This window comes from Mastigoproctus giganteus, chromosome 1 (genome assembly GCF_048544385.1).
Source record: "Mastigoproctus giganteus isolate SK-2022 chromosome 1, ASM4854438v1, whole genome shotgun sequence".
NCBI lineage: Eukaryota > Metazoa > Arthropoda > Arachnida > Uropygi > Thelyphonidae > Mastigoproctus > Mastigoproctus giganteus.
The window spans coordinates 30089056-30102404 of NC_143575.1; the positions used below are offsets into that span (position 1 = coordinate 30089056).

At 33.9% G+C, this 13349-nt stretch overlaps 1 protein-coding gene across 1 annotated transcript in view; it reads left to right on the forward strand.

The window, feature by feature from the left end:
* The window catches only part of LOC150090676 (kinesin heavy chain-like), a 201913-nt gene that overhangs the window by 97183 nt on the left and 91381 nt on the right, over positions 1-13349 (forward strand). Inside the window, exons 8-10 of the mRNA XM_090368489.1 lie at positions 4694-4818; positions 10853-10957; positions 13128-13276. Coding sequence (XP_090224615.1) covers positions 4694-4818; positions 10853-10957; positions 13128-13276 — 379 coding nt within the window. The remainder of the gene's footprint in view (positions 1-4693; positions 4819-10852; positions 10958-13127; positions 13277-13349) is intronic.

Sequence of the window (13349 nt, forward strand, 5' to 3'; positions counted from 1 at the left end):
AGCAATGTGCAGAGTGAATTTTTCAAATGAATAAGAAAATAAGCAGCATATTAATTACATTTCAAACTAAAAATGATAAGACACATGATACTAAAATTGACATCCTTCCCCCCCCCCCCACACACACCAGCATTCCAAATAATATTGTCAATAGTTAAGTTGTGCTGCTAGTAGCACTCATTTGATAATGCCAAGTTAATACGTAATACATGTTGGTAAACATTGTTATAATTTTGGTTTAATGATTTAAAAATATAATTATTAAGTAATAAGTAATAGTAAAAAAATTTTAAAGTTTTATACTTTTTATATGTTAAAGCACCAAAAAAAACAATAGAAAAAACCTAATTTTTGAGATTTGATAGTATTCTAATGAACAAGAGTTAAATTAAAAGTTGCATAATATCTCAATGGAAGTGACTATAATTGAAAATGATAAATCTATGTATTGTATCCATCCACTAACATAAATTCATCACATTATTTTTGATAATGATTGAATACAGTCACCACAGTTGAGGAAAAGAAAAAACTGTGATTAAACTGGTAGCTGGTCACAGAGTAGATGTAGTAGAAGTAGTGGTTCTATTGGAAATATTTCTGTTGTCTTTTTTAAATGTAACAGATTCCAAAAACTCCAAGGAAGAGATTGAGATCTACCGTATTAATGAAAAAAAAAAAAAGAATAAAAACAGTATTGGGAGTTATTTCAAACTTAACTTTTACTTAATGCCTGCAATGACCTTCAAGTTAAACAGCAACAAACTAAAATTAGTCTAAATACAAGCTGTCATTGCTTCCAATTGAAGTGACCATATGTATTAACTCTAATCGAAGGTGACAAGTCAAGGTGTATTTGTACTAATTTACTGTAAGGAATGAATGGATTGGATTTGATTTTAAGATATTTTACTTAAATAATTCAAAACACTTTTTAGTGTCCTTCACCTATATTTTTACTGTCCATCTCAACCATCAATTTAATTTGCATATTTATTAAATATCCTGCTGCACTTTAAAAATGCCTAAATATTCTTAAATGTTTAAAATTGCTTAAATATCCTATTTTCACTCAGCAATTTAAGAGTGTTTTATTCTAAAGAATTTATTTGTGATTAGTCAGATCACTGAACAGAATATACAAAGCATCTCAGGCTTTCATAATCTTTATGACAAGGGGACTAAATCTAAACATTGACAGAGCACCTTTACAGTACACAAAAAGGGGATTTGTTGAGCAGAGCTGGATTAATATAATTTTTTCAGTGTAGTTTATCAATACATGCATTTGAGGACTTCTATATGAAAATGAAAACAGAGGTGTACCAAAGTACTTACCACTCAATTTTTTTGTAGAAGATCAGTGCCTTGGATAAACATACAGCTTTTGCCATCACTCAAAAAAGAAATTTAGCATTAAACATGACGCTGCGTTCCTTATAAAATGTGATTTGTCTAGCTTAAAGACTGTGAATTGCCAGTGGGCTGGAAATTCAAATTAGGCAAACTTTTGTTACTAGTTCATTCTGAAAAGATATCTTTAATTAGACCTGGGTTTCCCAAAGTGTGGTCCACGGTCCAGTACCGGTCTGCAAAAAGAAAATACCAGTCCGCGATCAACTTATTTGAAATATACCTATATAAAACTATAATAAAATTTCCTTTCCTAAAATATGTCAATTTTATGTAAACTTTCGATAATAAACAAAGAAATGAATTACCTATCTTTTATTTATATTTACTTATGTTAATGAATATCTAATTTCATTATTACTCGTATGTTAAATGTCCTAATGGTAGTGTCGTTATTTCCTGAACTTACGAGTATAATTATTGAAAACACATTAATTTATAGCTATAGGTGGGCTGCAAAAAAAAAAAAAAAATTTGCAAATGCCGGTCTGCGCTTCAAAAAGTTTGGGAAACTCTGAATTAGACTTCTGTCATCTTTGATAAAAAGAGTAATCGTATTTTCAGATGTCAAAAAGTGATTATATTTTCAGATATAATTGTTTTTCAGAGAAAAAGAGTAATCATATTTTCAGATGTCAAAAAGTGATTATATTTTCAGATATATGCCTGAAAACATAAGAAACTTTTATAGGTGGTCAGTTAAAGGTTCAGAGGGACTGTTTAGAAAGATGCTATTTATAAAACTCAAACAATAGCATCATCAGTTGTTGTTTACTTAGTTTATTTTTCTCAGCAATATGTACAGTAAAACCTCAAAAATCCAGAATTTTATGAATATTTCTTTGAGGGTAGTCAACCATACAAAAGCACAGCTAAAGTGGGCTGACCAGACTTTAAAAAATGCAACATAGATGCATTATATTCCATTAATAATTTCCAAACATCAATTTCTTTCTTTCTGTTCTATATTTTTTCTATACTATATGTCATTGTTACTGTGTATTTGCAGAGCTGGATTAAATCTTGCAAAATTATTCATTTTGTGAGTACTAGTTCACAGCATATACTTAGTAGTATGCATTTAGTTTGTAAGGCAATTAGATTGCTAGAATCATATTACAGCCATTATATCTCATCTTAAAAAAACTGTAAAATCACAACACCCATACTGGAAGAGGGAATCAAACCCATGACTTTTTTCTGAGGCAAGCATGCTGCCCATTGGACTATTCCAGCAGCAACTTAATATTTGGCTTAATGCTGGCAACTCTTGTTCTGTGGAGATTTGGGATCAGAGCTACTGAATTATCTAATAAAAATAATGAATTACTCCTGAATACTTAGGCTATATGCATAACCTTTAAAAAAGAGAATTTTTAAAAATCCAGAATGTGCTGTGCTCCTGAGGATCCCAGATTTATGAGGTTCTATTGTATTTGAAATTTAAAATCGAGAAAGGAGTTCGACAAGGAGACACAATATCTCCGAAGCTGTTTACTGCTGCCCTTGAGGAAGCTTTCAGAAGATTAGACTGGTCGCAGAAAGGAGTCAATGTGAACGGAGAGTACCTAAACCATTTACGATTTGCAGATGACATTGTGGTCATAAGCCACGATCCCAAAGAATTAGAGGAAAATCTTAATCAGTTATGCACAGTTAGTAAGGATTTTGGACTAAAGATGAATATGGCTAAAACAAAAGTAATGATGAACAAGTATGCCACAGAAAGGGAAATAATGATTGAAGGAGCAGTAATTGAAAAGGTGGAGTCATATACTTATCTGGGACAAGTTATTAGTTGTAATAATGATAAATGGCTGGAAGTCAAGAGAAGAATAAATTTTGGATGGGTAGCATTCAGGAAATATAGTCACATACTGAAGAGCAATATCCCAGTTTGTCTGAAACGTAAAATAATGAATCAATGTATACTCCCCACCATGACTTATGGAAGTGAAACTTGGGCACTCACCAAAAGAATGGAAGAGAAGCTAAGAACTACACAGCGAAGTATGGAACGAATTATATTGGGAATCAGACTGTTAGATAAGAAGAGAAACACATGGATTAGGCAGCAAACTCAAGTAAAGGACATTCTTATCAAAACTAAAGAACTAAAATGGTCTTGGGCAGGACACATAGCTCGAAGACATGATGACAGATGGACTAAGAAAATAACAGAATGGTACCCAAGAGGAGCTAGAAGAAAACCTGGAAGACAAAGGCGGAGATGGATAGATGAAATTCATGAGTTTTTGAGTAGTAAATGGATGGCCAGTGCTCAAAACAGAAGGAACTGGAAAGTTGCTGGAGAGGCCTTCATACTGCAGTGGATTGAAAATGGCTGATGATGATGATGATGATGATGATTGTATTTGTATTTGTGTTTAGGCTTCTTTGGCTTATAAAATGTCACTGGCCAAGAAATCACCATTTCAAAAGGTTGGTTTATCTATAGCGTGTTCCAGAAGTATTGATAACTTAAATTATATTTCTGTATAAATATAATTATAAATTTTTATAAAACTTTTAACTAAGTAAATAAATGCACGAGGCATAATGCATTATGAATTGAGAATTTACTATAGAACATTCGGTGAAATACACACCATTTTTTGTTCGTAATAGCAAATTGTAATGAATTGCATCGATTTAATTGTATCTTATATTGTGACTCACCTTCACAACGAGTTACCATGTATTGCACTACCTGGAATAAGTAACGCTTCTCCAACGGGAAGACCATTATTACTTATTCCCAATGGATACTACCACCCAGACTGCACTGTTTCAAGGCTTGTTGTTGTTAACCTGGTAATGACAATAAGCTAACAATAAGGTGGGCAGTTACCCTGGTGTTGCAGTCATGCCAATCCAATTATGAAGTATAACTCCACAATATGAGAGATGCCAAAGGGTGTACATAGTAGTATTTACTAAGTAAATAAATGCATGAGGCATACATTATGAATAATGTATTATGAGGTAGCGCAATATATGGTAACTTGTTGTGACGGTGAGTCACAATATAAGATACCATTAAATCGATGCCGTTCATTGCAATTTGCTATTATGAACAAAGAATGGTGTGTATTTCACTGAATGTTCTAAAATAAAACTTTTAAGTAAACTCTGTACTTTCATTTTAATAAATGAAACCAGTTGATAGTTAACAGATAACTGAAACTTCTGAGAATATAATTTACAAAGAAAATGTTTCTTCCTGTTATCACTAAAACATGACCAGTTAATGTTTTATTTTTACTTCTGTTTTAAAAAGATCTAAATGGACACTCTTCGCACAGTCATAGTGTAGTCCTGATAAGTGTGAGGCAGGAAAATTTGGATACTCAGAAGCTGCTAAATGGGAAACTTTATCTTGTGGATTTAGCAGGAAGTTTAAAGGTAGTTACAGTTGTTGAATCAGCTATTGAATGGTAAATTATTAACATTATACACATTTGATCATTTTTGAGTCATAAGGTTCTTTTGTTGATTATTAGAGCAAGATAATATAAGATCTAGAATTTTTCATATAGAAAAACAAAATGCATTATCTAGCTTCTGTAAAGATAACTATGTTTATAGTTTGGCAAATTGGTGTATTTCTGCTGTTTTTCTTATTCTTTTATAGCCTCAATTCTAATAATTATTGATTCTTTTGTACATGAAACGTGCTGCAGTTTAACAATTCACATAGACTTTAGTTCTTTTTAATTCATTCTATCAAGCAATAAAATTATGTTGAAGTTAAATATCACATTGTTATTTTAAACAATATATTGTCAGTTACTTCTTTACCAAGTAGTGTTATGTACCGTATTTCCCCATGTATAAGATGCACCTTAATTTTGGGGCCAGAAATTTGAAAAAAAAAATGTTTCTATTACATAAAGTTATTGAACTCAAGTTTTATTCATCATAAAATTCATACAACTCCTTATCACTGTCAAAACTCCTATCCATTAGCTTGTCCTCATCTGTGTCTGATGACGAATCACTGTCTTCATATATTGCCTCGTCCTCAGTTCCATCTATGGCATTTGAAATGCCACACTTCTTAAATGACTTGACAACGATCTCAATCTTGATATTATCCCAGGATCTTTTCACCCAGGTACAAACTTCTCCTATAGTTGGTTTCTTCACTCTTCCTGCTGGTGTCAAATTGTCCCCAGAAGACTTCATCCATTGGTTCCATTCATCTCTCATGGCAACTTTGAAGGGTTTGTTAATGCTGGCATCAAGTGGTTGGAGCTGGGATGGCAAGCCTCCAGTATGACGGCAAGTTTTGTTTTTTGCTCTGCAGCAATCTTCTTTGTATTTTTTGTTGTGTGCCCTGAACTGATCAAGCACCAATAGGGCAGGGCAGGTTTGTGTAAGAGCCCACCTGGTCTCCTGCTCCAAACTTTCTCAAACCAGATCTTCATCCCATCCTGATCCATCCAACCCTTGTCATTAACGTGGACAATCACTCCTCGAGGAATGTCTTCTTTTGACATTGTTTTGCATTTGAAAATCAGCATAGGAGGCAGCTTGGTTCCGTCAGCACAACAAGCTAGAACAACTGTATAATGGCTCTTTTCATGTCCACTTGTCTTCACAGTTACAGTTTTCACCCCCTTCTTATCAACAGTTCTGTTGCTTGGGACATCAAATTGAAGGGGGACTTTGTCCATATTTGCAATCTGTCCCAACTCAAACTGATGTGTCTTCTGACATTGAATGACAAAACGATAAAATTCAAGGACCTTCTGCTCATAGCTTTCAGGCATCTTTTGGGCAAGTCTGGTACATATACGCATGCTTAGTCCATTCCGTTTCATGAACCTGAAGCACCAATTGTATCCTCCTTTGAAATCAGTAACTTCTTTTTCATCAGCAATTCTTCTTGCCTCATGCTGAACCATCTTTGTGGACACAGGAATTCCAATTGCCCTTTGCTCCTCAATCCATATCTTCAATTCCCTCTCTAAATCAGGCCATTTTGCTGACTTGCCTTTCATGGCCTTCTTCTGCCGTGGTGTTTTCAGTAGGGTTTCTTCTTCCCGTAGCCAGTCTCCGATTGTTTTCTCAGTTGGAGGAGGACCAAACTTATGTTCAGCAACACGATTTCCATTCACTTTTGCAAACTGGATCACTTTTAACTTGAATTCAGCACTGTACGAGAAAATCTTTTCTGAGCCATTTCTGGGCAGAACGTAGCAAAACATAACCTAATATACCGGTAACAAGTGCAAAACAATGAGCGCAAAGACAACAAATGCAAAACAGCGGGAAATGCAAGTAAAAAAAATCTACAACAACTGTATAAGACGCACCCAGTTTTTAGACCCCAAATTTTTTGAAAAAAAGTGCATCTTATACATGGGGAAATACGGTATATACAGGTCGACCATCACTAATCCGTCAGTGTTGTGACCTGTGGGGTGCCAGATTAGTGAGTTTCCCGATCACCGGTGCAAATAATTTGATTAGTGATTCTAAAATAAATATTGAAATGTCAGTGTTGTCGTTTTTTCGCTTAAAAAAAAATATATATATATATATATATATATATATATATATATGTTTTTTTTATACACAGTATATTTGATTATAGTCTAAGCAGATAAGGTACTTGCTGTTTAATGGTATATTATGTTAGAATTTTTTATGTGGTGTCCGGACTATATTGCTTAAGATATTTATTAATTGCTCCTATTATAGATATATACACAGTATATATATATATATATATGTCTTTTTTTATGTCGTATATATGTGGCCGTCATGGCCCAGTAGGTTACTTTATTTCTTGAGAAGCCGTGTCGGCCACATACGTGTGACACTATTACGGCATACATATGAAGGTCGCGTTTGTGATTAGTTTATTGCACGCGCGGCGAGCGCTGCAATAAAACTAATTACGATAAAATAAACCCTCAAACGTCGCAATAAGTTTGTCAGTATTGTTAGAGATTTTGTGAAAACAAGTTCGTTAGCGCACTGTATTATCCATTATATTGTGTTGTGTTTTTCTGCAAGTTTGTACAAGTGTGTTGTAAAAAAAAAAAAAAAAAAATGATTAAAAGAAAATTACTAAAATAGGAGGAACTGAGAGAAATTGCTGGAATGCAGAGTTAAAACTTCTCACAGACACACCGCTGGCAAGTTTTTTCAGAAGTTAAACTTTATCTGTTATGGACAATGTACGGTGTTTTCGTTTTACACCACGAGAGGCACTTCCGTGAACCATTGGAACCATGGCTAGAGCTAAATATGAGCAGGTTATAATAATAAATGAGAAAAACAAGTAAACAAGTAGAAATGGCTTGCCAGTGTTTACGAGTTCACGCCAACAGCTGATGCTGCAACAAACGCCACCAAAACAGTAGTGGCAGCTCGGTGAGCCGACCCGGGAAATTTGAAATTACATTCGCGGAAATTATGTCCGTATTAGAGGTGGAACCGGATTAGTGATGGCCGACCTGTAGTTCAAATGAAACAAAACATGTTTCACTAAAATAAGAATAGGTGCATGTATACTTGCATGTATACCAATGCTAGAAGTATATTAAATAAATTTGATGAATTTGAAGTGTTGGTCAAGACATCAAAGGCAGATATTGTTGGGATATCAGAGACGTGGTGTCACACAGATATAAGGAATGCTGAACTGGAATTTGGGGAGTACAATGTGTACAAAAAGGATAGACAGGATAGGAAGGGAGGAGGTGTTATGCTATTAATTAAGAAAAACATAAAATCAAAAGAAGTGCATCCAGTTGATATAGATGAACAGTGCACTGTTGAGTCAGTTTGGTGTGACATAAGCACTGCGAAAGCAAAAATAAGAGTAGGAGTGTGTTATAGGCCGAATGACTTGAATGAGTACAATGAACAATTGTACAGAGAAATAGAGTGGGCTAGTAAATCGGAATGTCTTATAATGGGGGATTTTAACTTCCCAGATATTGACTGGAACTTGAGGGTTGGTCACTCACACACTAGTCAGACTTTTGTGGATTTATTGGATGATTGTTTTTTACAGCAGCATGTTCGAGAGGCAACCAGAGAAAGTAATACTCTTGATCTGGTTATCAGCAGTGATCATTCATGTATTAGGAATTTGCGGATAAAAGAACCACTAGGTGGCAGTGATCACAGTGTACTGACGTGGGATTTACATAAAGATTTAATTACCATCAGGGGTAAAGGAAAGGGTTTTTGCTTCCGTAAAGGCGAGTACAGTGGTCTCCGACAGTTTTTAAATTCTGTACAGTGGGATAAACTGACGATGTTACCAACAGTAAATTCTAAGTGGGAAGCATTCAAGGAATTAATCGTGGAAGCTACTAAAAGTTTCATACCTATTAAGAAATATTGTTCAAGGTTTAGGCCTAAATGGTTGTCAAATGAACTAATGAGACTCGTAAAAGAGAATAAAAATGTATGGGATGCATATAAATTATCAAGCGACTCAGAAGCCTATGGCAGATATAAGCTAGTCTGTAATCAGGTAACAAAGGAGGTTAGGCAGGCGAAGGCAGATTACGAGAAATCCTTGGCAAAAGATGCTAAGAAAAACAGCAAGGATTTCTTTACTTATATAAACTCTAAAAGGAAGGGGATGAATCTGATTGGTCCACTTGACATCGATGGTTCAACTGTTGATGATCCTGCTCAGATAGCAAACAAACTGAATGAGTATTTTGCATCTACATTCACACGTGAGGAATTATTAAGGTTTGAAAATGACAGAAGGTTATCAAATTGTAGCAAGATACTTAATGATTTTGTAATAACCGAGAGCAAAGTGGAAGAGAAATTGTTGAAGTTAAACGTAAGAAAAGCACCTGGGGTGGATGGAATCTATCCAGTTATATTAAAGGAGGCGGCAAAGCAACTAAGCAAACCCTTAGCCATAATTATGAGAGCGTCCTTGGACTCAGGGGAGGTTCCCACGGACTGGAGATGTGCAAATGTAACCCCAATTCACAAAGGGGGATCGAAGGGTGACACGAGTAATTACAGACCAGTGAGTTTAACTTCTGTTCCGGGTAAAATAATGGCGTCACTGGTTAAAGATGCATTGCAGGTTCATCTAGACAAGACCGCAGCAATAATTCAGACACAGCATGGGTTTGTTAAGGGAAAGTCTTGTCTGACAAATTTGATAGGATATTATGATGCAGTTACAAAGGAACTAGATGCAAAAAATAATTTTGATATCATATATTTGGATTTCAGGAAAGCTTTTGACACTGTTGCACATGGAAGACTATTGTACAAATTGGAGCAGAATGGTATTAAGGGTAAGTTGCTACAATGGATAAAAGGATGGTTAAGTGGGAGAAGACAGAGGGTGGTAATCAATGGGTGCTGCTCTTCTTGGACTAATGTTATTAGTGGGGTCCCACAGGGTTCGGTGTTAGGTCCACTGTTGTTTTGTATATTTATCAATGATATTGATGAAAGTATATCAGGCTTAATGTCGAAGTTTGCAGATGATACAAAGGTTGGCAGGGTTGTTAATGACAGTAATGGCAGTGTGCTACTGCAACAGGATCTAGATAATTTGGGCAGATGGGCTAAGAAGTGGCAACTGAAGTTTAACCTTGACAAATGCAAAGTACTGCATATGAGTAGAAGTAACCCCAGAGAAACGTACCAACTGTGTGGTACTACACTTAAGGTGGTAGAAAATGAAAAAGACCTGAGAGTAATTGTGCAGGCAGATATGAAGTTTTCTGAGCAATGCAGACAGGCTACCAGGGCAGGTCATGGGGTTTTGTCAATGATATATAGGAATTTTGCTAGCAGGGAAAAGGAGGTGATTATCCCTCTGTATAAGGCAATGGTCAGGCCACGCCTTGAGTACTGCGTACAGGTCTGGAGGCCTCATTTTAGGAAGGATGTAGATTTACTTGAGCGTGTACAGAGAAGGGCAACAAGATTGGTGAGGCGAATGAAGGGATCCTCTTATCAAGAGAGGCTTAAGTTCTGCAAATTGCAGTGGCTGGAGACTAGGCACCTGCATGGTGATCTGATTGAGGTGTATAAGGCCTTGAATGGGTTCAGCACGCTGAATTCTGATGGGATCCTTCCACTTGTTCAGATTACGAACCTAAGGGGGCATAAATTCAAATTAAGAAAGGACAGATGTAGAATAGATGTGCGGAAATTTGCCTTTAGCCAGCGGGTGGTTAATTGCTGGAACAAACTTCCATCTGTCGTTGTGGAAGTTGATAGGTTGAATAAATTTAAGGAGGAACTGGACAGGCATTTGGAGGGAATGGTGTGATTTTTTTTTTTTTTTTTTTTGGCTGATGCTGCATAAGCTCATACACTTGCTTTCTTGCATCACATGCCACTACTACTACTACTATATTTATAAATTTTGTAATTATACAAACAGTGCTTTTTATTAAGTTATGAATATATTTTTTTTTATTAGGTAAATAAGACTGGGATGAAAGGGGTCATCCTTGATGAGATCAAAAGCATAAATAAATCACTATCAGTACTTAGCAATGTTATTGCAGCTCTTGGTGATGGAAATGTAAGTAATTGTTTAAATGTTAATTATTATTAAATACAGTATACAAATGTTTTAATGTAATATTTGAAAAAATTGCAGGCATTTGCTTTAAAAAAAACCTGTACTTACATACAATATATTCTTTCTTTTTTAGATCTAAGATGTAAATACACACTATATATACTTAACTCAATTCTGTATATTTATTCCTAGTTGAAAGTTCTGTATACAGTGGAACCTTAATAACCCATGATTTGTCATCCATCCATTGGATTATCCATGTGGGTCTTCTTTTTTAATGCAATTTAACTTTCTTTTTTTTCTGGGCTGCATATTTATTTTCTTAGAAGATTTTTAGTTGAATGTTGGTTTACAGTAAAGGGCCAAACAGTAGAGATGACAATATTTTTTTGTATTTATGAAATCAGTATACCATGGGTCCAATGTGTATGTATGAACTTTTCCTCTTTATACCACTGTGATTTTTTTTTTTTTTTTTTGAAACTGTAATAAAGTGTCAGACTGTTTTCTACTCTGTGTGTGAATCTTTTCATTATAAAATGTGTTATTTTATATTTATAACAAATCAGAACCAATATATGCAAAAACAGTCAAAAGGGAAAAAAATAAACACTAATAGATTACTTTTGTAAGTTAATTTTACCTTCTATCCTTGTTTTGAAAAATGTAAAACTAAATTATATACATAGATAAATTTATTTTGTAGGTAATTTGTATGATACTGTACATAAAAATCATCCATTTCTTATGTACATAAAAATTATCCATTTCTTATGTACATAAAAATTATCCATTTCTTATGTACATAAAAATTATCCATTTCTTATGAATAAATAAATTAATTTTATTTTTAACCAATTATATATATCTGTACTGTATAGAGATGTAATGATGCAAGAAAGCAAACTTATACAACATCACCCAAAAAAAAAAAACACTTACCACATCATCTGCCCTTTAATAATTTTGTCTAGTTCCTCCTTAAATTTATTCACCCTGCCCACTTCCACGACACCAGATGGAAGTTTGTTCCAACAGTCAAGAACATAGATATGTGGAAGTTTGCCTTCAGCCAGCAGGTGGTTGATTGTTGGAACAGGCTTCCATATGTGTTGTGAAAGTTGATGGGTTCAATAAATTCAAGGGAAAACTAGATAAATTCTTGGAGGGTATGGGTTTTTTTTTTTTTTTTTGGTGATGCTATATAAGTTTGCTTTCTTGCATCATTTGCCATTACTAATACTGGTTAAAAAATTTCTTGTGATTAAATTGTATTTTGTGATTAACTAGCATCTTGCTCGTTGACATTAGCACAGAATCAAGGTTCCACTGTATTTAGTTCTAGATGGAAGGTCTATATAATTATATCTATTTGGAAGCATTAATGGCAGTAATAAAATGCAGCTTATCTTGAAATTTTGAAAACTACAGAACAATATATCTTACAGATGATCACACTCGTTATATAACAAAATAAATATTACTACCTAATAAGACAGTTAGAAAAATGTTCATTAATTATAATGTATCACAGTGCTTCAAGTTTAAACTATAAAATTAAACCAAAATACAGCATAGCTAACAATAACCAAACTTGCCTTGTAAACTGTATCTCTTTCATTTAGGTACAGTAAAGCCTCATAAGTTAAAATACAAATTAAAATATCTCCAAACTAACCTAAGATGCACCTTTAGTCTACCCTGGCTCATTAGTTAAATCAGACAAAATTCCCCAATGAAAACTGAGATACAGTTTAAAAGGTGAGTTTCATTTTAATAATTAAAAAAAAATAATAATAAAATAAATTCTTCAAGTTAGTTGTTGATTGAAAATGAACTTTATTAATTTTAATAGTTCCTAAATGCAATGTTTCGTCAGACACCTTTTTTGTTTCATAAATGGTATTTTTAAGTATAATTGTGAACAGCACTATAATTAAGATAAACTATAATACTTACATTTTATTAATTTTGAAATATTTTAAGAGATACTGATGAAAAGAATCAGTCCAGCTAGCATTTTCAAGAAAAGTTAAATGATTAATAGTATAGTAGCAACTAATTTCTATGCTACTTTATTTACAAAGTACAAAATATTGGAACTGGAAATTTTTTATCCCAAAGAATATATACATATATATTTTATTTATTATTATTATTTTTTTCATAGAAAACTTATATCTCATACCGGGACAGCAAATTAACTCATATTCTAAGAGATAGTTTAGGAGGAACATCTCGGACAACGGTAATCATTTGTTGCTCTCCATCTTCTAACGATGAACAAGAAACAAAATCGACTTTGGAATTTGGCAAGAGGTTAGATTATATAGTATTGACTATGGTCAGTTTTTCTTTGTTTAAAGAATATATTTTATATTCATAAGAATTT